At 44.4% G+C, this 27,245-nt stretch overlaps 1 protein-coding gene across 1 annotated transcript in view; it reads left to right on the top strand.

Moving 5' to 3' along the window:
- Positions 1 to 7,586: 7,586 nt before the first annotated feature.
- The window catches only part of ARSI (arylsulfatase family member I), an 83,070-nt gene continuing 63,411 nt past the window's right edge, over positions 7,587 to 27,245 (top strand). Inside the window, exon 1 of the mRNA XM_069969145.1 lies at positions 7,587 to 8,155. Within this exon, the coding sequence (XP_069825246.1) occupies positions 8,130 to 8,155 (26 nt within the window). The 5' untranslated portion in view covers positions 7,587 to 8,129. The remainder of the gene's footprint in view (positions 8,156 to 27,245) is intronic.

Raw genomic sequence — 27,245 nt, 5'->3', positions numbered from 1 at the left:
GCTAGGGTCCCGTATCCCCTCCCCCTGTTCCATATGGCTCACCATCTCTCCGGTAACGGCCGAAGTATGTGGCTGTGGCGGGAGGCGTTGAGGTTTAGGGGGCAGTTCTCCACCCGGTCCGGAGGGTTGTGAGGGTCCCGGCCGGGGAGAAGCAACCCGTTCTGCGGCGTGGGGGGAGGAGGGACTCACGTGTTGCCGTAATGGCGGCCAGGCCTGGTCGTCTCGGTCTACTTCCGGTTGCGGTCCCGGCGGGTTTTCCGACCGTTCAGGGGACCGGACAAGCTGGCCTGCGGTATTCACCGCTGTGGGGATCCCCACCGGGAGATTCAGCGAGGCGTTCAGGAGCGGGGTGCCTGGATCTGAGGCGCGCCGCGCGCCACTGGTAGGTGCCGGCGCCATCTTGGGATCTGTAGCTGGTCCGGACGGATTCAGGTAAGCGTCCAGGGTGCCGGATTTGGAGCTCAGCTTCAGGGTGGCACGGGTGACAGGCTTCTGGGAGGTCTTTTTCCCCTTCATGGGTCACTTTGGTCCAGGTGGGCAGTAGATATACCGCTTTACAGGCAGTGTGGAGCGGGAGCTCTGGCTTAAGCGTCCTCACCCATCAGCTTCCGGGCACGCCCCCGTGTAATCCATTTTTATTGGCACAGCACCAACAAAAATAATAAGCGATGATACAAAACCAAACTGAACGTCTACCTGTCGCCATAGAGACATATCAAGAGTTTTGATTGGTCTGGGTCTGAGTGCTCACACCCATACCAATCTTGAGATAGAGTGGGGACAGGACCGGAGCCCCCCCAAAAAGTTGGGCTCCATAGGAGTCCATTATAAGTCTGACTTTTTTTTTTTTTTTTTTTAATTCAGAGCGCTCTGTCTCCCAATCGGTATGGGTAGGGTACAGCACTCAGGTGCTCTAGACAGCACCAGTGGTGGGACACCACAACATTGCCACAGTGTTTGTTGCTTGAATAAATATTTATCCCTTTTACTACTGGATGCTGTAGGACCAAGTTTTTCCATGAGGTTTAGCCGTCTCTGCTTGGGATTGGAGACCTGTGTAGATGTGCGTCCCATTTCTTCTAACATGACAGGCATCATCTCTACTGATCAGGTGCTGTTGTACAGTTCGATTTTTTAGTATGTCTTTATGACATGTCAAAGGTTTTTTCATAACGACAGGTACACTTGAAACTAATTGTCATTTGACATTGTGTGATGTCAATTTTTAAATAAAGTATTTCTAAAAAAAAACATGGGCCTTACATCCAGGCTATCATGGTGCGAAGCAAGGAAGCAGTGTTGGCTGCAATGGAAGTCTATCTTCTTAAGTGATAAAGGTCCATTCACTTCATAGTTCTGTTGAACCCACCACTCAAGACACAATGGAAAATCACTGCCTAAACCCCTAGTTCTCAGAGAGTTAAGCTGCCATCAGAGCTGTCTGGCTGCGGCTTTCCCTTTTCCATAGAGAACACAGGCCGTGCCTAACGTTCCTGTGTATAGGGAGGATGGTAACGAGAAGCGTTGGCCTGAACAATCATTTTTAATTATTGAGTTTTTGTTTTGTTGACCTTTAAAGAGTAAAGTGACAAATGTAGGCAGGGAAGATGGGGTGGGGAATATGTAACAAAGAAGTCCCACCCCCGTGCAGTGTCACCGCTCATGGTCCCCCACTGAACCCCTGGCTGTCCCGGTCTTGTGACATCATGGCCCCAGCTCAGAAATGCCCATTTAGCCAATCAGTGACTGGGGCAGGGCACCACTGCAGTCACTGACTGGCTGAACTGTGACGAAACAGGAACAGGAGATTTAGGAGCCCCGTGAAAGAGAGAGGCGCTGATGCAGTACTGTGGGGGCCCAGGAATGGAGCAGGGAAGTAGTCCCTCCCCTGGATTTTTCACTGTTGCCCAAAGTCCCTATTTTGTCTCAGACAAAAAGATAGTAATAGAGTGACTGAATATTTTGGGAGAAGGCAGAAAAACAGTTGTTTTTTTTCCCCTTAAAAATATCTGCTGTTAAATATATAAAGTTGCTGGCTGAATAATATAACCATTGGCCATTGCATGTTGGTCAATTTGGGGATCTGGTTTAGATTCTAAATGTATTTGAAGGTCTAAATTAATGGTAGGTTGTGACCTTAGATGTGAATAATTTTGGAGTCTGGAGGAGTCTGAAGTCTGAATTAATAAGTGGTCTGGTTTCTATTTTATGGTTAGGACTGGAGTCTTTATTCAAAGTGTCACCGTTTCGCAAAACTTTTGACTTTTGAAGTTTTGATCGGTCCGGGTCTCATTGTTTAGACCCGCACCTATCGGGAGAATGGGTGGGGAGAAAACCATGCTGCAGCACGTCCTCCCGAATTTCTGTGTCGACATAATCAGTCAGGCTCCATAGAGCTCCAGCCTGACTGATCCTGTGACAAAGAGCCACGAAAGGACTATGCTTAGCATGGTCTTCTCCCGACTCAATCTTCTAATCGGTACGGGTCTGAACAATGAGAACCGGATCGATCAAAACTTTTAACATGTCTCTATGACATGTCAAAAGTTTTGCAAAACGACAGTGACACTTTAAGGTTGTTATTACAATTTGGGTTTTCATTAATTTTGTGGTTTTGATTAGGGAGGGTCCGAACCGGGTTCGGGTTCGTACAAACCCGAACCCTCGGTAATGATTCCCGCTGTCTGGGAGGACCGCCTGGAAAACTGGGATACAGCCATAGCCATAGGCTGTATCCCAGTTTTCCAGGCATTACTCCCACTGGATCCGCCCGCTCCACAGAGCGGGCAGACAGCGGGAATCTGCTGCCGAGCGTTCGGGTTCATACGAACCCGAACCTTGGCAGGTTCGGACCATCCCTAGTTTTGATAGTAAAATCCCAAATAATAGTGACTTCTTTTTTCTTTACATTTTTGTAGGGAAACAATTAATGAACTAATTTTTATTAAAGAAATAAACGTATGATTGGCATATTTACTGTATATGTATTAAAATATATCCATAGATATTGGACTGTATATATCTCAAAGAGGTATTTTAATCGGTCAAAAGATTTGGCAAAAATTTTCGGACAAATTCGATTACCTCCAACAGGTAGAATTCCAACAATAAACATAAAATGTCACCAAAGAAAAAGTAATTATGATTTGTCATAGAGAAGATTGGGAGATCTCTGTACTTCTGTACAAGGCCCCATCAAATGTTATTCCCTATCCATAGAGAATGAATGGAGCAGTACAGGCACACTGAGCACTCCATTCAGTGTGGGGTAATTGTGTCCCCATTAGAGATGAGCGAGCATGCCAAAAGTTCAGACAAACCCGAATGATTGGCATTTGAATTACATTGCCTGGAGGACATCTCAAGGATTGCATCCACTAACCTCTAGTCCCCATTCTCGGGATCAGTGAGGTTTTGTGCACTTGGGGACCCAGCAGTCAACTTGTTATGCCCTGTCCACAAGCCCAGATTGTAATAACCCTTTAACCTCACCATAATTGGCGAACATTCCCATTTACTGGGGCTGATTATTGCCAATGACCATTCCTGCCAGCTGATTATTGACCTGTGTACAAGGGCCTTAAAGGAGAAGTCCCATGACAAGGAGTTGGGAGAACATAATAAACAAAGTAAACTTAGCTATCCTTGTGCCCCGTAGCATTGCTTCCGGGTCCCGCTGACAGTCTCTGCCCAGTTTGCTGGTGATTGGCTGAGAGGGCAGTTGCTCATCCAGCCGTTGCAGCTGGAAGAGTCGGGTATGTCACATACCCAAATTCCATACCCAAATTGATTAAGAGGTACAGGTGCAGTTTGGTCACCCATTGTGCATTAGTATGTGACCTGCAATAGTCACAAAGTGAGGAGAGCTGACGCTCTGACGTTACAGTATAAAGTATATTCTAATATATCAAGTTTAATTAACGGAGAAAGCCTTTGTTTGCAACAAAACAAATTCCGCACAGGGAGCTCTTTAACCTATAGCCGGCCCTCCTCCCCACAATCAAGCCCCAGTGGAAACCTGGCTAAAAATATTTAAAGCAGCGCAGAACAAACTGAACAAAGGACGCGACTAGTCAGCACTAAATCAGAATTGTTTCTAGCTCTGAAAATGATTAAAACATGAATCACTTGTTTGTGGTTAGACCGGACTCCAGCAAATCATCAATTTCTCATTATCTATTTGACTAATGATGACAGCTCCATAATTACTTTGTAAACAGTAGAATAAAGCTAAACATACAAAGGATGAACAAATATTATTTTAGTGGGGAAAGAAACTATGGATATAGGTGAGGCTCCCTCTGGGGGAGCATGGCTGCCATCAGAAATATTTGGGCCTCATAGGGGCATAGTTCTTGCCAAAAAAATTTCCTTATTATTACCCTTTTGGATACATGAAGTCCCCCGATCCCCTGCAAGCACCATCCTCTTCTGCCATTCAGATGAAGCTCCTCGCCATTAACTGGTATCCTGACTTCAATTTGGACCTGATGGTACCTCCTGGTATATGACCCATTTCCCCTGATTGGCTATTGGGTTTTGACCCTTTGGCTTGTTTTCTTGTTATTGTTCTGTATTTGTCCCTATATATGCCTGTGTGGTCTGGTCTCCGGGACTGTGACCCAGTTTAGGGCAGATCATCCAAATGGGTATGGACACAGGTTGACGTAACAGAAGTTGAAGTCTGTACATTTCATGTGAAATTTAGAGCACAATTGGGAACCAGGGGGGACATTTACGAAAGTCCCACCTGAGGTGTATGCCAGGCAGAAGGCGCAGATTTGCTCCTTCTCGTCTGCCGTATCCCTGCTCGCCCGATGGGTGGGAAGGGGGGTTTGGGGGGTGGGACGGCAAGGTGGGGAGGTAGTGTGGCCTCCTCCCGCGCCTCATTTGTCATGATTTACTATCATGATTCATGAGTCTAAATTGGTATCCTCAGTCCAGAATTCTCGTCCCTTGGTCAAAGAACATCTCTCACTATAGTAAGACTTGTCCTCTTCTCTATTACAGCCTACTGATTTGTGTAGGGACTGTGTAATGCCTAATCTACACTGTGGTGGTCTTGCCAACAAATTTTTCCAACCAATTTACTGGGAGATTGCTTAAACTTTGGAATCACTTTTAAAAACTGAAGACCCAAATCTACATTACTGGGGCTGTATATTTCTCTGTATTTGGCTTTTGCAATGTCCCAAAAGGTACGAGTAAATAGGTTGTATAAGAACTACGGTCATAAGCGTGCGTCAATCAGCGAGATCACTGGATCATCGTTGCGGTCCATTGACTTCATAATAGTAACTCACTTTTGAAGATTACCAATGATTTTAATACTCTCACCAGAGAGTACTTCATTGCGAACCTGAACGTGAACCGGCTGCGGTCTCGTCTTGTCCCATGTGCCCGGAATAGATCGTTTTTGCAAAGAGAGCATTTTATGGATTGTATGGCTGTTACACCGGTCAAGCACCACTTGGTTCCAGTACAGTAGTCCAATACACACCAGGGTTGAAGGCGAGATCATTCCAGCATCACGCATGAATAGTGCCAAGAAACTATTTTTGTGCTGTACCACCCGAGGAACAAAGACTTTTAGTTTGTCAGCTGATCACTGGCTCTTTTAGGCAGATTATTGGCAGTGAGGGCTACTGCCTACAGATAATCGGCCCATGTAAAAACACCACCTACACATCGTCCTGGCCTTCCTTCCTTGACCAGCGCACCAGTTTACGAACAGTCCACACTCTTCACATTTTAACTTAATAGAGTGAAATGTAAATTCGAGACACATCTCGATGGACCATACACCTTGGGCCACCAAAACCTTGAATATCTGGCAAACCTCAACCACATTTCCTGCCAAGGCTCTTTCTTCTGATCTGCCTTGCCCAGAATTTCCTATATATACCCATCACTGGGAACCCCACCACTAAAAATGGGGGTCACTTTCTTCAGCTTTATAACCTACTCTCTTTGCGGCTACTATAAGATTTTGGGTTGGAAGCCCCCACCAAGTTATTTTTTGCCAGGGACCTCTATCGGTTTGCATTCTGATTTACAATGACCTTAATGTTACAGGTTTTGCTAGTCTAAACATCCAACAATGGGCTTACTTGTTACGATAACTCCATTAGGATACGAGAGTGATAGAGTACTGAGCTCTCCGCCATTCCCTTGCATTCATTGCCCCCATCTACTTCTGTGTTTTTCTCTGGCCATCTGTTCCTAATTTGTCTCTGCAATGACATACAATCCCTCCAGCTCTGTTCAGAACAATTTGGCTATGCTTTACAATTCCATACCCAGCACAGTTCATAACTTTCACTTTTTTTTTATTTCTATGCAGCTTTTCTTTTTTTTTCCCACCCGGTTCCCCCACTGCCACCTTTTTAATAGCTATTTTACTGCAGCTACAGGTAATTTGCTGGCAGATGACATAACAAACCGAGGAGCTAAGAGAAGAAAGAAAGTCATTATATATCCAAAGAAGTTTAGAACTGCTTGTACTTAAATGTCTTAAGGAGAAATATGTCAATGTGGCCATATCTGAAGGATATGGAGTATGGCTAATGATGCGTGGAGGCCGTACTCTCTAAATTGTCAAGAATAACAGTACAGTGGCATACAGGGTCACACCGGGCCCTAAAGCTGCCCTGCTGGTGGGGGGGCCTCAGAGGGTCTGGCACCTAACAATTGTAACCACTGAGAAAAATATTAATTGCATAACAGTATTGTTTTGCATCGGTATTAGATTACATTATGTACAGAGCTTTTATTTGGTCTGTGTGTGTTGGTATTTAGTATACTGTGTGTCAATGCTAATAGGGTATTTTTCAGTATATCATGTTAGTAGTGGATAGTGGTGATGTTACTGTATAACACTTTTATTTATGATTCTTTATAAAAGACACTGAATGTTCTATGAAACACCAGTCATCAATGTTGAGTGTACCACTGACCACCAGGTATGTATTCCAAGTGGGTCACTGGCCGTCTGGGATGGATTCTGTTTGTACCCCTGACCACCTGGGATGGATTCTGAGTGTACCCCTGGCCACCTGGGATGGATTCTGAGTGTACCACTGCCCACCTGGGATGGATTCTGAGTGTACCCCTGACCACCAGGGATGGATTCTGAGTGTACCACTTACCACCAGGTATGTATTCCAAATATATCACTGACCACCTGGGATGTATTCTGAGTGTACCCCTGACCACCAGGGATGGATTCAGAGTGTAACATTGACCACCAGGGATTGATTAAGAGTGTACCACTGCCCACCTGGGATGGATCCTAAGTGGACCATTGACCACCAGGTATGGATTCTGGGGGAGATTTATCAAACATGGTGTAAAGTGAAATGGTCTCAGTTGCCCCTAGCAACCAATCAGATTCCACCTTTCATTTTGCAAACTGTCTGTGAGGAATGAAAGGTGGAATCTGATTGGTTGCTAGGGGCAACTGAGACCATTTCATTTTACACCATGTTTGATAAATCTCCCCCTCTGAGTGTACCCCTGACCGCCTGAGATGGATTCTGAGTGTACCAGTGCTGACCTGGGATGGATTCTGAGTGTACCCCTGGCCACCTGGGATGGATTCTGAGTGTACCCCTGGCCACCTGGGATGGATTCTGAGAGTACCACTGACCACCAGGCCTGGATTCTAAGTGTACTACTGAGGCATCCTGGCCTTTGTCCTAGATGCTAATAAGGTGTCCTTAAGAACACTGGACTGATCTTACAAAAAATGTTGTATGGCAGTGAAAAGGATATAGTGAAGGAAGCAAAAATGGAACATTTGAGATTGCTTGAAAATACCCCAATGGATGGGATTTACATGAACCTCAACCCTTTTCTAGTCTGGTCTAGTCTTCTATAGGTGCCATATATTGGCTCACTACAGCCTGGTGCTGGTAAAGAGTGCATGAAGCTCCAAAACTGTAACTCTTCCTATGCCAATGGAAAAAATCATTATGTACTCTCTAATAGAACATGCACAGTGGAAGAAGTGACCACAATTGTGATTTTTACGATTCAACTTATTCCTAAAAAGTGACAGAGTAACTATTAAAAGAAGACTGTAAAATGCAAAGAATTTTTCTTTTCTTGATCCAGAGGCAAGCAGGTCCATGCGGCTGTTTTCCTGGAGCAATAGGTGGGTAATAAAATTCAATGTCATGATGGTGAAAGTTTTCCTGAATGTAAAAACAGATGGTCAATTGATATTCCCCTGTAGCAATAAACGAGACGGCTGGACTGTGTGCGCCGCTTGTCCTGCACAGTATTACGGGTTATAGTATATATTACATAGGAACATTTCACCTTTATAGAAAACTCAGAAACCTAATTATAAGAGCAAAGTGGAATAAAAACGGCGTGAAGAAAGCGCTTTCTTATGGCCGTGCAGGTGGTGGTATACAATTAGTGGTCTTTTATGTCTCACTTATTTTTGTCCTTTTTCCCCAGTTTATTATAATGAAGGAAGGCGCACCTGTAACAAGTTTATTTATTCTTGTAATTGAATAAAACAAATGGCCGTGCTGTTCATTTTTAGGTGCTCCAGAGGCTCCACTGGTAGGTACCTAAGGTTTCTTTCACTGGGTACCACTCTCATATACACTTATTTTATCTGTGGCTTTTTTAAGGCCATGTTCACACAACGTATATTTTCGTAAAAGTACGGCCGTTGTTGCTGATTGCAATAATGGCCGTGATTATTACGAAAATATACGTTACCTAGTTGTCTATGGAATCCCAGCCGGAGCGTATACACATAGTATACGCTCCGGCCGGGATCTCTAGCGGCACCGCAAACAACTGACAGTACACAATAACCACGGCTGTAGTGTATACAACCCTGTCAGTGCACTCTATGGAGCGAGCGGCTCCGGCCGCACGCTCCATAGTGTGCAGTGGAGAGTTCTGATGCGGGGGCGCATGGATGCGCCCGCATCAGAACTCTGCGGCGCTAAAGATTATCCGGACGTTACTGCAGTCACAGAAAGGCCGGTCTGTTACGAGGTCTGAACATAGCCTAAAGGTGTAAAGGATCATCAATGTTCCCCTTAAAGGGATCAAAATGCATCCTTTTTTTAGTGTACACAAAAATCTGGTCAACCATGTTTCTGTGTACACTGAAAAAACATTCGCTTTGATCCATTTTTTGATCCGTGTTTTTTTTTTTTAAATAATGGAAGTCAAAGGAAAAACGGATGCACACAAATGCATCAGTTTTTTTGCATAAAACAGATGAAAAAAAAAAAAAAAAACGTATTAGAAAAACGGAGGGTGAACCCAGCCTAAGCTTAAAGTGGTAGGGCCCTATTACACCAACAGATTATCTGACAGGTTTTTTGAAGCCAAAACCAGGAATGGATTTGAAAAGAGGAGAAATCTCAGTCTTTCCTTTATCACCTGTTCTCTGTTTATAGTCGATTCCTGGCTTTGGCTCAAAAAATCTGTCAGATAATCTGTTGGTGTAATAGGGCCTTCACTGTCATTATAATTATCAAAATCTACATCAACAGTAGATCCAGGTCCAGTCTCCTGAAGGCAGATTTTCTGACTTGTTCTGGTTGAAAAAAACCCCAAAAAACTGACTAAACACTGGAATTCCATCCAGTACAGAGAGTCACGGCTCAATGTGTCCATCAATCACATGACTGCCTTCTCTCTGTAAGCACTCAGATGGCCTGGGATACACAGGACTTCCTGTTTCCTGACTCTTTGAGAAAAAAAACAGGAAGTGCTGTGTTTCCCATGATTGCTATAAAAAAAAAAAAAAAAAAAAAAAAAGAATGTAAATAGACAACTTGCTTTATATCACATCTATTGATTTAGATTTTGAAAGTTATAACGACAACAACACTTTAAGGTTTTCAGGACAGGCAATGGGCAAAAGATTAATGTTTGCAACACATGTTGGGTGCTCTGACTTGAATGTTACTAAAACTTTCAATTTCAGGTTCCTGATGCTTCACAGAGACCCTGGGACCAATGTGCTGTTATTGGAGAAAGTATCTACTTTACACCTCACCAAATAGTTCAAACCACTAACTATCCAACTTGGTAGTACTTTTAACTGCCAATAAAGGAGTCACTATCGAACTGAAGTCCACGGACCAAAGACACCTATAATAATATCCCTTCTTACCATGCCCATTTGGTCCACTCTATTCTAGTTAAGACAACATCTCTCATGTGTCCATACCTAAGTGACCAGGTAGAACCAATTTCTATCCAAAAATTATGCCTTCCTACACTCCCATTTAGTGATCTGACTCTGTTCACACAACGTTCCAACGCGTGTTTTGCAATCTTCCTCAGGGAACTGTCTACATACATACATCCTCTCCAGTGGCGGATTAAATGTACCCTGGGCCCCGGGCTGTCCACCCAACCTGCCCCCCCCCCGGTCAATCCGCCCACATTATAATCCACTACTGCCCCCCCCCCCCCAGTGCTGTCCCCAATAAACACTGCCTGCCTCCCCTCCCTGCTGGCCCCAATGAACATAATGTTTGGTCCCTTGCTGCACAGAGGATGTCAAGAGAGGAGGGTGCTGATCTTATAGGGGAGGTCACAGCAGCACAGAGGATGTCAGGAGAGGAGGGTGCTGATCTTATAGGGGAGGTTGCAGGGTCACAGCAGCACAGAGGATGTCAGGAAAGGAGGGTGCTAATCTTATAGGGGAGGTCACAGCGTCACAGCAGCACAAAGGATGTCAGGAGAGGAGGGGGCTGATCTTATAGGGGAGGTCACAGCAACACAGAGGATGTCAGGAGAGGAGGGGGCTGATCTTATAGGGGAGGTCACAGCAGCACAGAGGATGTCAGGAGAGGAGGGTGCTGATCTTATAGGGGAGGTCACAGCAGCACAGAGGATGTCAGGAGAGGAGGGGGCTAATCCTCTTTCCCCCTTATAGATGGTCCCCCTCTTCCCCCCTTATAGATGGTCCCCCTCTTCCCTCTTCCCCCCTTATAGATGGTCCCCCTCTTCCCTCTTCTCCCCTTATAGATGGTCCCCTCTTTCCTCCTTATAGCTGGTCCCCCTCCCCCCCTTATAGCTGGTTCCCCTTCCCCCCCCCCCCTTATAGATGGTCCCCTCTCCCCCCCCCCCCGTGCAGATAACACAAAAAACAAAACAAAAAAACAACACAACTCACCTGCCGTCCGTTCCCCCGTCAAGCCTCTTCTCCTTCTGCAGCCTCCGGCTGATGTGCGGCTGCCGGGGGTGTCCCGTCCTATCCCCGGCAGCGCGCATCAGAGAGCTCCCTGTGCGCCGGAAGTCAGAGCCACAGGCGCACGGGGAGCTCTCTGATGCGCGCGGTGCCAAGGATAGGACGGGACACCCCCGGCAGCCGCACATCAGACGTGGCAGAATATAATGTGGGCAGCGTGGCATGGGCCCCCGGAGCCTCGGGCCCCGGGCGGCCGCCCAAACCGCCCATATTATAATCCGTCACTGATCCACTCCCTTTTATATGTATCTTATACCTCCATTGCATCCTCCTCATCTGGATCCTCGGCACAAGAACGACACATCCGTGCCAGCGGCTCAACCTTCTCCACATCTGCTAGAGCAGTCATCCCAAGGCATTGGAAAAAGAGCGATCCTCCTACAATGGTGGAATGGGCTCATGAGGTCAATCAAATTAAGAGGATGGGAGAACTAGTGATTGAAAAGAATGGAGATTTCATAGGATCTGATCGAGGTTGGGAGCCATGGATACATTTTATGGATTCACAGGGGTTTCGGTCAATGGCGGGATAGGTGTAACTAGCTAGCGTGAATGGCCATTATGTTCCTAAGTATTTAACTATGTTTATCTCGAGCTCCTTTCTATCATTTCTTTTAATCTGTTGTGCAGTGTGTAGTATATACTGTGCAACAGACGAGTATACAATATGTATGTACAATAAGTAAGATATCGGCAGAGTATAGAACATGGAGGGGAAGGGTACTAGGATCCTGAACTATTAGGGGGCGAGGGCAGGGAATGGATTTATGTTAAGGACTACGTAAAGCCCCTTGCAGTAGGTGAATATGGACTTTATTTATTTTTATATCTATTTATTTTTTATTTCTTTTTTTGAGGGGGGGGGGCTGGGTTTTTGCCTTTCTATTCAAATGTCTATTTGATGTGTGTTATTTGTTTGCTTTGTGTAATATATGTATATCTTAAAGTGTTAAAAATTTGGATAAATAAATTTTGAAAAAAAAAAAACCCTTCTCCACATCAAAAGGTCCCCATATACTTTGGTTCACATTTATCAAAGTGCACCCCTGTCGCATGCCATAGAAAGGGTGCAACAAGGCAGGGAGAATGCATGGCCTCCCCCTGCGCCAAACTTATCATAGTTTCTAGGTGTAAACCATGGCAGAGATCTACACCTGATCCAGAGCAGGTGAACATTCTGGGTTAATGGGTGTAAGGCTTTCCATCGAGGGGACACATTTATCAATGTATGCCACAGAAGAGAAGTTGCCTTTTTCATGTCGTATGCCAGGTGTGTGCCCTGCTCACCTGACGGGTGGGCAAGGGACCGCGGCAAAGCTAGAAGAAGGTATATCCGTCTCCCATGCCTAATTTATCATGGTTTCCAGGCATAAACTATGGCAGAAATCTACACCTACTCCAGAGCAAGTGAAGATTCTGCACCCGCCATGCGGCAGGTGTAGGTCCCTTTGGATTTACTAAGAGGCGTGTGCCTCTTAGTAAATGCAGTAGACTGCATGGGGGTGGAGCTTTATTGTACTTTATTGTACGCTGGTCTTAATGAATCTCCCCCCAGGTCCCAAGATGGCGGTGGAGATTAGCAGTCAGGCATAATGGAAAAAACTAAGGCGTCAGATGGTCCTAGTAGACTAGCAGATGGCATGCCCAATCAGAGCTGGCTCGGAATCGTGCACATACAGTATTTTGTATAGATGGAGAGTGGAGACCTGAAATCATCTCTTCTTTTTGGACCAAATTAGAAACTGTTTCTTGTTTGTTACTGATCATATGAACCCATTACGCCTTTGCTTGGTCCGGCCACCCATGCTCGGCTTTACGTCTACTGGTCAGTGGGGCACATTTGGACAATGATCTCATTGTTTGATTTGCTTCCCATTTTGCTACTCCACCCAGGAATTTATTATGCTGATTTTCTAATGTGTATATCTTGGAGAAAAGGATATAAACAATATCAAGATGATATCATAGAGACATTGGAGCCAACAAAGACGCTAACGGGTGGGGAGATATTTGGTTACATATGTTGATTTTATTTTGTTACGGATTGATATTTTAAGGCGCGTTCTACTGCGGTTATGAGCAAATGGTGATCTAATATGGATGAGATGTTGAGGTTGCAAATGAAGGGGGTCATCCAAGTTTCTTGAGATGCTTAAAAAACACGTCCCAGAGTCAGGTAAGTATTGTTGCTGGCTCCTAGATGAATTATTATTATAACATTTTCTCTAGTGCCATATCATGTGATCATTTGTCATTTAAAATTCAACAAACCTCACAAACACTTGTGTCCCTTTTAAGATACGGATATTCTTATTTTAAAAAAAGTAATCCAGTGCCAGAAAAATAAAAGAAAACAGAGTCAGGGCCAACCATTCCCGATCCCTGAAGCTCACTGCTGCTTCCGAGTTCTTGTAATGCATGAATCCCCCCTCAGTATCTGCCTGCTCTGTGACCGCACTTGTCACCCGCCTTAGCCAGTGATTGGCTGAGAAGGCAGTTCCTGTGAGGTCGGCACATCACAAGAACCAGGAAGTGGTGGTTACCAACAGGGACTAGATGCTGGTAAAAAAGGGATTTTTTTTAACATCGGCCGTTGTTTAACAGCACTGCTTCATTCAATAGCAGTCTAAGGAACCATGGCCGTAGTGTATACACCTTGTGCGCGCATTCCAATAAAAATAAAGTGATGTTCATCTGTCCGATACTGCAGCCAATGTTTTCAATGGCCAATGTTTTCTCAGCATGTGAACACCTCCCCCCCCCAAAAAAACCTCACAAACACACAGCTGATATACTTACCATCCCTCCGGTGGTGATCGCCGCTTGAATCGCGTCCCCCTGCATGCGCACAGGCAGCCTTTTCATTGGCTGGAGTGCATCACATGGCTTCCAGCTTGCTCAGCTAATCAGGGCTGAGAAAACGGGAAATCATATGATGCGTTCCAGCCATTTCCTCTTCCATTCACTGTTGTGGAAAACAGCGAAGTGGAAGAAGACTAGGCCCGCCCCCAGCTCTGATGACATCGGCCCAAGATGGAGTCCGGGAGAAGAGGACGGGATTGACAGTTATTTGGTAAGTATACTTTATTTAACATCCTGACTTTTTCCTGGGGCCGGTATTCTGGCTAAAAGCAAGTTTTATTATGCCGGCACCTTTCTCCCCATCTCCTCTCTTTTTCGCATGCCCCTGGGCTAGAAGAAGGAGGGAAGAGAGGCGCTGTAGGCCTAGGGAAAGGATGCTCTAGGCCCCGCCTCATTGACACTATCATTAATACCTTGTCACTATTTTGGGGTCACTGTTAGGATATGTTCACATCCTGTAGGGGCTATACATTGGAGGTATACATTTAGGGTATTCTCCAACATAACTGATTTATACGGACATGGAGAGAAGGAGCTGCTGCACCTCACACCTATGGCTGACACTGATGCCTCTCGGCTACATTTATAAACCAACGCCAGGATGTTGGTATATAATTTGATCAAACCATATTGCCTCATGTACCACGTGCAGGTCTCCTGGTTCACATATGTCCCTACACTAAATAAACACTGTGGTACATGAGGCAATATGGTTTGAACAAATTATATACCAACATCCTGGTGGTGGTTTTTAAATGTAGCCGAGACATTAGTGTCAGCTATAGGTGTGAGGTGCAGCAGCTCCTTCTCTCCATGTCCGTAACTCTGATTTATGCCAATGTAAAGTCATATGTGTCACTAATATGAGAAGTCACATTGATGTCATTTTTGCATCACCGTGGCTGTCACTAATATGGGGCTTTTCTGCTTTTACCATCATGAAGGTTTTGTGGCTATCTTTATAGCTGTTTTTATAGCTGTCACTATTATGGTGGTCGTGCTGCTGTCAATATTATGGAAGCCTGTTGCTATCAGTATAATAGGAATTTGTGACTATTATTATTAGGGTATGTCCACACTGCGGGACTCACCCCTGCTCGCCGCCGCGTGCATCTCCGCTGGTCCCATAGGCTTCATTGTATGGTTTACCAGATTCTGCTGTCTGCCCGAATAATGAGCGGGTTCATTCTTCGGGCGGATGGCGGAATCTGGCAAACCATACAATAAAGCATATAGGACCAGTGGAGATACCCGTGGCCGTGTGCGGGGGGCAAGCTGCAGAATCCGCTGCGGGTGATCCGCCGGGATTGCATAGTGTGGACATACCCTTACAGTGATCTAGTTGCAGTCACTATTGTAAAGGCCTGCTGCAGGGGTCCTCATGCTATCGTTGTTGGGTTCTACGGCTGTCAATATTTTGGGGTCCTGTAGAGGCCCTGTCCCTGATACTGCTATGGAGGTCTTGCTTGTTATGGGGTTAGGCTTCTGTCACCATCACATGATTTCATGTTATCAGAACTATCAGTAACCAGATATATGATAATTTGTTAATATGAAGTACACATCTGAGGCCTATTATTCACATTATTAAGATTATTGTTCCCACTAAACAGGAGCAGCTGTAAAAGTTGGTTTGTGTCTAAAACTCAGATGTGATTTTTTCACTGGTAATCCCTCCTGTTAGTTGCGGCCAACATCCCCGTCCAGCTCCCATGCATTCTAGTCTGGGTGATGAGTCGCCAGGATGAATAGCATGTACTCATCATACGTAGTGGGTTTTGGGTTAGGTGAGGTCATGGTCCTTGTCTAAAACAGTGTCACACAGCTGGTTCCATCCAGTGTTAATTTGTATTATTAATTCCGAACTACACTTATAGTTAGTTATCCCAATGGGAAGTTATGCTATGTGGATGTGTCATGATAATTTCCATGTTGGATACAACCAGAGAAGCCCTTTCTTTCTCGTCTGCATTGCTCCGGCTGCCAAAACACCCTGCAGCTTGGATATGTGTACTGCCGGCAGCTGGGAAGAGTTGTACTCTCAGACTGTAGGAAGGAAGGCTTCCCGGTAGCAGATGTAGGCTGTATGCGTTCAGCATATTTTATCTCTAAGACCCTCAATAAGCAAACGGAGTAAACACCAGATTTGCGATTTAAAGGTTCTCTCGTCTGGCTGCCAATAAGAAATGGGGGGGGGGGGGGATAAGAGTGTAGGGTAAACAAGGAAACTTGGTGAATGGCTAACCCACCCAGTTCTGGAGACACTTACGTAGAATTGCCTAATAACTGTTTTTTTTTTCCCAGAACGTCTCCATAAGGTTTCAATTAACTCTAATGTCTATAATTTCTTTTAAAGAGATCTCAGAGTACAATGAAATACATGGAAATGACATAATGAGAGCATGGCCTTTCAGGTTCACATATGAATGGTCCCATAGGACTGCAAAGCCATGTGTTTTCTTGGAACATGCCATGGTGTCAGATCGAGTGGAAATTGTCCAAGAACTTAACCTGACAGGACATGTATTATGTGTTCAGTATAATTGTTTATGACTGGCCTGTCATTGAAGGGGTTGGATTTACAAAAAGTAACCCTAAGGTTATTTGGTTCCAGAGCTCTCGTATGCTAAAAAACCATCACCAATATGGAATAAAACATCCATCATATTTATTAACCTAAAGTGGTTGTGTCATGAAGATAACCTGTGTCCATCTGTGTGGATAAGTATGCTTAGTATGCCAGTCTATGGGCCTCCTCCAAGCCTCTGGACATGTGGAACCCAGATCGTCAATGTATTATCTGTATAGCCATTTATTTCCAGATGTGGCTTTCTCCCGCATTGCTAGAAAAGGTAAACCCTCGCCTATCTCCCTAGGACAAACCTATTAACATCTTAAAGGGTTTATCCCAACATTAAAAGTTATCCACTATCCACAGAATATGGAAAAAGCAGCTGATCGCCAAGGGTCTGGCCACTAGGACTTGATCACAAGAATGAAGGCCAGTTCTTCCTCAGGTGAATAGAATGGCTGCCCCTATGTTGTTGGATGTTAGGTAGGGGTCCCAATGGTTGGACTCTACCTTGGGGATAGGATCATTTTAATCTTGTATTTTCAACTCAAGAATCCATGAAATATGCTATAATCGGTGGGGTAGTTCCTCTGGGACCTCCACTCATCAGGAGATTGAAGCTCCTCCGATGCAAGTCTGCCTACGCAAAGCAGCTACCAGTCCCCATTTGTTTATTCTGCTTTAATGGCGATGTGGCTCTATGGGAAATACTAAAATGATGTTCCATTGGTACTCGCTTTAGACTTTAGAGGTGCAAGCTATTTAATCTACAGCTTTCTGAAAGAAGTTAAAGAATACTTTAGTCCTATACCTATACTATGCAAAAGAACACTGCAGAGACACCATCACATGTCTCGACGTCAGTGAACTAGCCAGACCTTCCCTCCGGGAAGGAACAACCAAGCCAAAGCGTTCTCCAGTCAAGGAAACCACCTCAGCAAGGTATCCATCCACAGACAGCTGTTTCGGGGTTTTTGCCCCTCATCAGTGTGGAGTAGGTTTCTGGCTAGTGGGAGCAATGACTAGTAAGTGCATGCAAAAGGACGCTGGTTGACCTCAGGGAGATCAACCAAAACACCGCAGAGACACCATCACGTGTCTCAACGTCAGTGTATTCTAGAACATTGCCCCCTGGGAAATCAAATATGCAAAAGAACACTGCAGAGACACCATCACATGTCTCGACGTCAGTGAACTAGCCAGACCTTCCCTCCGGGAAGGAACAACCAAGCCAAAGCGTTCTCCAGTCAAGGAAACCACCTCAGCAAGGTATCCATCCACAGACAGCTGTTTCGGGGTTTTTGCCCCTCATCAGTGTGGAGTAGGTTTCTGGCTAGTGGGAGCAATGACTAGTAAGTGCATGCAAAAGGACGCTGGTTGACCTCAGGGAGATCAACCAAAACACCGCAGAGACACGTGATGGTGTCTCTGCGGTGTTTTGGTTGATCTCCCTGAGGTCAACCAGCGTCCTTTTGCATGCACTTACTAGTCATTGCTCCCACTAGCCAGAAACCTACTCCACACTGATGAGGGGCAAAAACCCCGAAACAGCTGTCTGTGGATGGATACCTTGCTGAGGTGGTTTCCTTGACTGGAGAACGCTTTGGCTTGGTTGTTCCTTCCCGGAGGGAAGGTCTGGCTAGTTCACTGACGTCGAGACATGTGATGGTGTCTCTGCAGTGTTCTTTTGCATATTTGATTTCCCAGGGGGCAATGTTCTAGAATACACTGACGTTGAGACACGTGATGGTGTCTCTGCGGTGTTTTGGTTGATCTCCCTGAGGTCAACCAGCGTCCTTTTGCATGCACTTACTAGTCATTGCTCCCACTAGCCAGAAACCTACTCCACACTGATGAGGGGCAAAAACCCCGAAACAGCTGTCTGTGGATGGATACCTTGCTGAGGTGGTTTCCTTGACTGGAGAACGCTTTGGCTTGGTTGTTCCTTCCCGGAGGGAAGGTCTGGCTAGTTCACTGACGTCGAGACATGTGATGGTGTCTCTGCAGTGTTCTTTTGCATATTTGATTTCCCAGGGGGCAATGTTCTAGAATACACTGACGTTGAGACACGTGATGGTGTCTCTGCGGTGTTTTGGTTGATCTCCCTGAGGTCAACCAGCGTCCTTTTGCATGCACTTACTAGTCATTGCTCCCACTAGCCAGAAACCTACTCCACACTGATGAGGGGCAAAAACCCCGAAACAGCTGTCTGTGGATGGATACCTTGCTGAGGTGGTTTCCTTGACTGGAGAACACTTTGGCTTGGTTGTTCCTTCCCGGAGGGAAGGTCTGGCTAGTTCACTGACGTCGAGACATGTGATGGTGTCTCTGCAGTGTTCTTTTGCATATTTGATTTCCCAGGGGGCAATGTTCTAGAATACACTGACGTTGAGACACGTGATGGTGTCTCTGCGGTGTTTTGGTTGATCTCCCTGAGGTCAACCAGCGTCCTTTTGCATGCACTTACTAGTCATTGCTCCCACTAGCCAGAAACCTACTCCACACTGATGAGGGGCAAAAACCCCGAAACAGCTGTCTGTGGATGGATACCTTGCTGAGGTGGTTTCCTTGACTGGAGAACGCTTTGGCTTGGTTGTTCCTTCCCGGAGGGAAGGTCTGGCTAGTTCACTGACGTCGAGACATGTGATGGTGTCTCTGCAGTGTTCTTTTGCATATTTGATTTCCCAGGGGGCAATGTTCTAGAATACACTGACGTTGAGACACGTGATGGTGTCTCTGCGGTGTTTTGGTTGATCTCCCTGAGGTCAACCAGCGTCCTTTTGCATGCACTTACTAGTCATTGCTCCCACTAGCCAGAAACCTACTCCACACTGATGAGGGGCAAAAACCCCGAAACAGCTGTCTGTGGATGGATACCTTGCTGAGGTGGTTTCCTTGACTGGAGAACGCTTTGGCTTGGTTGCTCCTTCCCGGAGGGAAGGTCTGGCTAGTTCACTGACGTCGAGACATGTGATGGTGTCTCTGCAGTGTTCTTTTGCATATTTGATTTCCCAGGGGGCAATGTTCTAGAATACACTGACGTTGAGACACGTGATGGTGTCTCTGCGGTGTTTTGGTTGATCTCCCTATACCTATACTAGTCCTATACTCTATGTATCCTATTTAGCTGCACTGTTTTTTTTTTATAGAAAATAGGCCCAGGCCAACAAGCTAAGTAGGTCCATCTTTAGATTTTAGATATTTGCTATTGTCCATTTTTCAGTCCATATAAAATTCCAATCAAAGGAGAGACAAGCTCTGTTGGTGGCAAAGGTTCCAAAATGCTTACCAGTATGATAATTGTTAAATGAACAATCATTCTTTTAGAATTCAGTTAGAATTGCTCATTAAGTTGTCCATTTTTATCTAAAAATTTCTTGGATCTTTTTGGGTCATGTGGTCTTATGACCCTGGGATATTACATGTGTTTCTGTGCTCTGAACAGAGTCACCATCTCAGTCAGCAGAACCTCATGTATGAAGCTACATTAGCTGTACACACAATACCCTTCACGGATAACTCCCAATACTAATAATGATCATACTGTCAAACAGTTATAGTGTCATAATGGAATTGATGACAGTTCAGCCTTCTTGACTGTAGACGTAGGACTCTATTACACGAAGTGATAATCTGCCCAATCAGACCGATTTGGCAGATTATCGCTCCGTGTGATGAAAACAACAATCAGCTAAAAAAAACAACCATCGGCTGATCGTACTCCTTCAACATGTTCAACATGTGTAATATAGCACGTATATTTTAAGTGACATATAGAGATAAGTATTAGAGATGAGTGAACCTTGAACCATCCGAACCCGAACGTTCGGCATTTGATTAGCGGGGGCTTCTGAAGTTGGATAAAGCCCTAAGGCTAAGTGGAAAACATGGATATAGTCATTGGCTGTATCCATGTTTTCCAGACAACCTTAGAGCTTTATCCAAGGTCAGCAGCCCCCGCTAATCAAATGCCGATCATTCGGGTTCGGATGGACTCAAACCCGAACCCGGTTCGCTCATCTCTAATAAGGATTATTACTGGCTTTAGCTGCCCATGTAATGCTGTGCTGATGCATCATAGGATTAATAGCAAATTAAAATGGCAGTTGAAATCTAAAAGTCAACATAAAGGCTTAACAGAAGTCACATGACCCAGCTGGAGTAAAGAAAATACTGTGTGTGGTGCAGCAGAGCTGGGATGAAAGAGATGACACTTCAGGAATAATGGTGATCAATATAATGGAAAAGAAATCTGTGAGTACTTCTTTAAAGGGGAACTATAAGCAGGTTAGACAAATGTAACCTGCTGATAAGTCCCTATTGCGCAGAAGACGCAGAGAAGGAAGGTATGTCTCTTACCTTCCTCCTCGGCGCCAGGTACAGTTTCCCATGGTCCGGTGAGACCGTTATGAGCACTGGCGCGCATTAGGAGCACTATGGAGCGGGCAGTGCTCCTAATGACCCCCAGACCCCCACAGGGAACACAACTAACTACACCAGAACAGTGCCGAGGAGGAAGGTAAGAGACATGCCTTCCTCCTCTGCATCTCCTGTGCACTAGGGGGCTATCAGCTAGTTAGATTCATCCAACCTTCTGGTAGCTCCCCTTTAAGGCAGAACTTTAAAAAAAAAAAATCTAAAAACTATATCCCATTTAGTGGTACTATAACAATAGCCTACTGTGCCTACCCCTCATATATAGCCCAAATAATAAGTATGTATTACATACAAACCCTGGTAAATTGAGACTCTTGAAAGTTGCCCAGTTTGGCATGCTTTAAGCCACTCCCATATTTACAAAAATATACATAGTGAATATCTTGGTCCCGGCCACATGGTCCTGACAACCATCTTTGACTGAACCACATAGATATGATGAATTGTGCTTCTTCTTTCTGCAGTTAGGTAATGTGTACTCAGTACTCAGTGGTAAAATATTCAATGTTACTAAAATGGTCCGTGAAAAGCATCTTGTCCTAGTTTTCTCCTAGGATGTGAATATTCTCTGGAGAAAAGGAAAAAAATAAATCACCGCCGTTATATATAAAATATTATGACTTTTATATGAGGACTATTTATACCTTGCAGATAAATTTAGACCCACAGGACTCTGGTGTTTATTCTACAGTGTCAGGGATACAAACAGTACTTGGCCAATGGCTGCAGCTGGTACAGGGACGGCGTTCAATTTTATTTATATATCTTCAACCTTGAAAAAAGTGATAGAAAACAGCCAGTCCTTTTATGCAAAGTTTTATTCCAGATGGAGGAGAAAATATACATAATTAGTTAGCAATATACACTATGCTATTAACATAACACACCATGGCGGTCTATGCTATATGCTATGCAGTTGCGGTCCTTGCAAGGAGCAAAGGGGCGGAGAATTCCACTGCGGAATTCCGCCAGCCTCCCTGTCATAATGACAGTCTATGGGAGGTTTGCGCGCCTCCTCTCTTGGCGCTGAAGAATGGACATGTTCCACTACTTTTGCTCTGTGTGCATGGAGCCTAATGCTAAGTATTTGAAATTTTCACTGTAAATAGGCTACATTAAAGGGAACCAATAACCTAAAATACCATAGTAATGCTATTAATGCCTCCTAATCCACCTCTAACACACATTGGAAATGTATCCGTATAACCTGGCTGCCTGCCAGGTGTACCCTGAAAACATACTTATATCAAATCATCCACTGTACGCAAATGAAGGCCATATAGTCATCTGGGCTGCAAATAGTCACAGTTCCGGGGCCTGGTTTGGCTGTAATCCCACCTCTATGGGTATGATTTAGAGCTATTTGTCATGTGGCTTCATCTAGAGTCTGTGCTAGCAATGAGTATCAGCGACATAGTAGCTCCAATGTACATGCGCAGTACAGCTGCGCCCTATTCCCGCTTTAATGCAGTACCGGCCGCGATGATCGTCGGTAACATCGGCATAAATACAGACTTAAAGGGGTCACCATTCCTGATATGTCTGTTTTAGTAAATCATTGTATTCCTCATGAAGTAACAGTTCTTGATCATCTGTTTTCAAAGCTCTGCGATGTTCCGTTCGTCGATTATTCTTACTAGAAATGTATGACTCAATTCGCATTTGGATGTTACCAACTAGGGGGGGTTGAGGGGGCGTGTCAAAGTCTGGGAGTGTCAGCTCTGATTGGATGGTGTCAGACAATGTAAGGACACGCCCCCAGCTTGTAATACTCAATTGGGTATGCAGTCATACATTTCTAGTAAGAATACTAGAGGAACTGCACATCGCAGAGCAATAAAAATAGGTGACTCCATAATGTTGGAGGTACTGTTGTTTGTCCAACTGTATATGATTGGTCACCGCTCTAGGCCTGTCCTTTTTAGCAAATAAACATACAATGCCCATGAAATAACAATTCCAAATACTCCCATAGGCTTCTATGAGACATTGGTGCTGGAATGTCAAATGAAAACAGGAAAGGAACTATAATTCCCTTACCTATTCTCCAGCATGGACACCTATCAGAAAAAAACACCTGAAGGGTGTCCGTGTCTAATAGAAGCCTATACGTCCAGAGACCTATTGGGAATTTTTGATAAGAAATCTGGATATATTTCCCTGGCATATTTATGGAGCCTTAATGAATTATTTCCCAGTCATTGTCAGCCAGTGGTTCAGACAATGATGTCCACTTTCTTCCATGCAGCCTTGGCCATACTCAGTATGTTCACACTGAGTAAATGTGGCGTAGTTCCGTTGCAAAATTCTGCCGGCCTCAGTGTCAAATGGTGTCTCTATTGGAGGGCTGGGGCGCCTCAACTCAAAGAATTAACATGCGCGCAAGCCCTCCCATAGAGACGCCGTTTGACACTGAGGCAGATGGGATTCAGTTCCGCAGCGGAATTCCGCCACATTTACTCAGTGTGAACATACACTTATACCTACAAGATTGTATTCAGGCTCCTGATCTTGCACCAGTCTCTGCCATGATAGAACCATCAGTACTAGAGATAAGCACAACTTCAGCAGGGTTGAGTCCATTCATTCGGCATTTGAATACCGGTGGCTAAAGAAGTTGGATGCAGTCTTGAAAAACATAGATACAGCTTGAGTTGTGCTCATCTCTAATCTGTACATACTAGCTGTGAAGACTGGCTGGTTGCTTGCTACAAGGCTGAAAAAAAAATGTGAGCAAACAGTTAAAATCATTCATATTATAGATTTCATGTTTATTTTTCTTGACGCAATCGGGGAAAAAAAAGAGAGCGATGAAATAGCCCACAGATTTAGAATGCGCTATCTTTAGACCGCAGCAAGTTTGTATTACAGGAGCACAATAGAAAGGTTATTGGAAAGGAACAAAAGAAATAGGCGTCAAGTTGAGAGCAATAGATCTGCAATCAGTGGTTGGCGGGTGGCGGAGGTAATAAAGGAAAATGTCAGCAATTATAGGAATACTTTGCTTTCGGAATGTTCGAGTTCAGATTTAATACTGGAAGGGTTAACTCTGAGTGCCTGGCCATCATTGTGAAGGTATGAGGCTGCTGGGGATAAAGAGGCAAGTCCTGCATTCCTGATAGGAGGGGAAGGCAACCGCAAGACTAAAAGTAGATTAGTAACCCATCAATCCCCCCATTCCTTGTATCCGCAGTCATCAGAGAAGGAATTTAAATCCAGAATATATCTCCGATCCAATATGAAAGGCCTCTTTTTGGTAATTACAAAAAAACACGAGCTGGCATGAACTTGTTTTTGGATATAGAGTTCCTGTCTTTGATAGATGGAGGCTGCAGATGTGGTTCTCGGGGCGGGCAGGTGTGTTTACCTTTCTCCTAAGATGGGGCTGGTGGGGAATAAACAGGAAGATCAGGTGATCAGTGCCTCATGTTCAACCCCCCGATCCAGGTCGAAGGAGAAGATAGAATGGGCGCCTTGTTTCAAGAACCCACTTCGCCGGGATGTTAAAACATGCCTCTGTTGTCTAATTCTGACTCGAGAACAACCTGACCCCAGAGAGAAGCTGCGGAGAAGGGAGGGGGCAGTAATATTTAACTTGTTATACACATAACCCTGTTCCTGGAAGAGGTATACAGTTGTGGTTAACATTGAATGGCAAAGTTTAGAAAATGTCATCACGTAGCTAGTGCCAAGTCACCGTGACCCATGCGTCTGTGCCAACCTCTACTGACAGTAGCCGCTAGTGCCAGGCAGAGAAAGCACATACCTTGCATTATAGGGTTTATTTAGTAGAACTCGGTGTAATTGCCGGTTCGTTTTGTAGACTAAACATTTGATGGGGAAAAGTTTATAATACGGTTTTCTTTTATTCGTTAAAATCAACGAGCGATGGAATGAAAAACTGATGCAAGAGTCTTGTCTGAATAGATACCTTTCATTTTTAAAGGGAATCTGGGGCAGATCAGTGGCGGAATATAATATGTCAATTTTGGGCAGCATACCGGGACAGCGGGGGGTCCATGGCTTTCCAAAATGGACATATACTTTCTGCGCTGAATAGTTCTGCCATGATTTGAGTAGAGCAGGGACACCAATCTGGGTGAGGAAGGAACTGAAAAGAGCATTCAATGAGATAGAGGAGGGCCACAGGAGCGGTCAGCTGGGCTCGCAATAAATGTTGAGGTCAATGTTACGGGTTTGATTGGAGGATGCGCATTAAGTATAAGAATACGTCCTTCAGGATTAAAACAAAAAAAAATTAAATTAAATTAAATTTAAAAAGTTCTTAGAACTCATTTGTTTTAAAAGTTCTAAAGCCATTTATATATATATATATATATATATATATATATTTATATATATTTTTTTTTTAAAGAAAAATTAGTTTTATGATAAAATTACAGCAATGTGCACAAGCACAATAGGCGTTTTGCTGCCTAAATGCCTTAAAGGGGTTGTTAACCAAAAAAATCAACCAAACAACCAGTTCCAGAAAGTTCCAGAGATTTGTATTTTACTTCTATTAAAAAATCTCAATTCTTCTAGTACTTATCGGTTCCTGTATGTCCTGCAGGACGCGGTATTCATTCCAGTCTAGAGAGCAGTTCCTAACATGGACAGAGATGGCAGCAGAGAGTACACTGTAGAGAACACACTACTTCCTGCAGAATATAAAGTAGCTGATAAGTACTAGAAGATTATATTTTTTTAATAGAAGTAAATTACAAATCTCTGGCACTATCTGGCACCAGTTGATCTGCAAGAAAAAATAATTTTTGTGAACTACCCTTTTAACAGAGGTGACATTGTCCCTACTTTCTGTTGTACCTAACTGTAAATGGTGCTTCCTGCACTGGCTCCATGGCACCCATAGCTAGAGCGAGACCAAGTGTAATGTGATTGTGCGGTACTGTTTTTCCCCTCCTCCATCCTCCCTTCCCTGCATGATTGATATACAAGACTCAGTTCTGGACACCAGACAGGTGGGGTGGAGAATGGGTGGACATAGAGAAAAGCTCACACACAGATTTTTGTGTCTTCAGCAGAAAGCAGCAACTCAACTGGGGGAAGGAGACTAAATAGATAATAACAAGTATGAAATGATGTGATAGTCACCATAGACAGCAACATATAAAAGGACAAACCTGGCCAAAAGTATTTTTTAATATGTTATTGCTTATGGTAAGTTAGACAAATTTCTAATGTGCATTAATTATGGGAAATGCACATTCCCTTAATTTAGTAGATCATGGAGTGTTCAAATTCTCTCAAGAACTGTGACGTCACAAATCAGGTGTAATTCCTATGGAGTGTCCACCAGGGGGCGCAGTATATGTAGAAGGTGATCGGGACCAGATCTGGAAGGTTGGCGTATGTGGCGGCGGCGGGTGTGGGGTGGGTTGGGAGGATGTTGAGGGGAGGGGCCTTGGTGAGGGGGATCTTCCTGGTACTACTCCTCCCATCATCTGCTCATACTATGTCTATCTGTCCCACTGCACCAAGCAGGGAGGGAGGGAGGAGGTAGTTAGATGCACCGGCATCTTTCTCCCTCCCTGCTCGGTGCCCTCCATTAGGAGAACAAATGTCCTTGCGCCCCAAATTATTCCATAAACATAGTCTATTAATAAAGTGTAGTTTTTACATTACATTACATCTTCCATACACTTGGATACAGTCCATAGGCTTCTACATATACTGCGCCCCCTGCTGGACACTCTATAGGAATTACCCCTGATTCGTGACGTATCGTTTTTTGAGAGAATTTGAACACTCCATGATCTACTAAATTAAAGGAAATAGCCCTATATGTGCATTTCCCATAATTAATGTGCATTAAGAATTTGTCTAACTTTACATAAGAAATAACATATTAAAAAATACTTTGGGCCAAATTTCTCCTTTAAAAGGTATGTTTGAGTGGAATACCCCTTTAAGTCTAATAAGCCCAAGAATGTATACACACTATGTGGTAGGTTGGCCACAATATCATATATCAGTATGAAGAGACTTGACCCATTGTAGGTGGTCCAGTGCAACCCTTGTAGAGAGCAAATGGATATGTACCATAGAGAAACAGCCAAGGTCGTTGGTATCGTCCCTCCTATGAATTTTTTTTTATCCTTTGCTGCTGGGTAC

This window comes from Dendropsophus ebraccatus, chromosome 1 (genome assembly GCF_027789765.1).
Source record: "Dendropsophus ebraccatus isolate aDenEbr1 chromosome 1, aDenEbr1.pat, whole genome shotgun sequence".
Lineage (NCBI taxonomy): Eukaryota > Metazoa > Chordata > Amphibia > Anura > Hylidae > Dendropsophus > Dendropsophus ebraccatus.
This window is presented reverse-complemented; position numbering and strand designations above follow the sequence as displayed.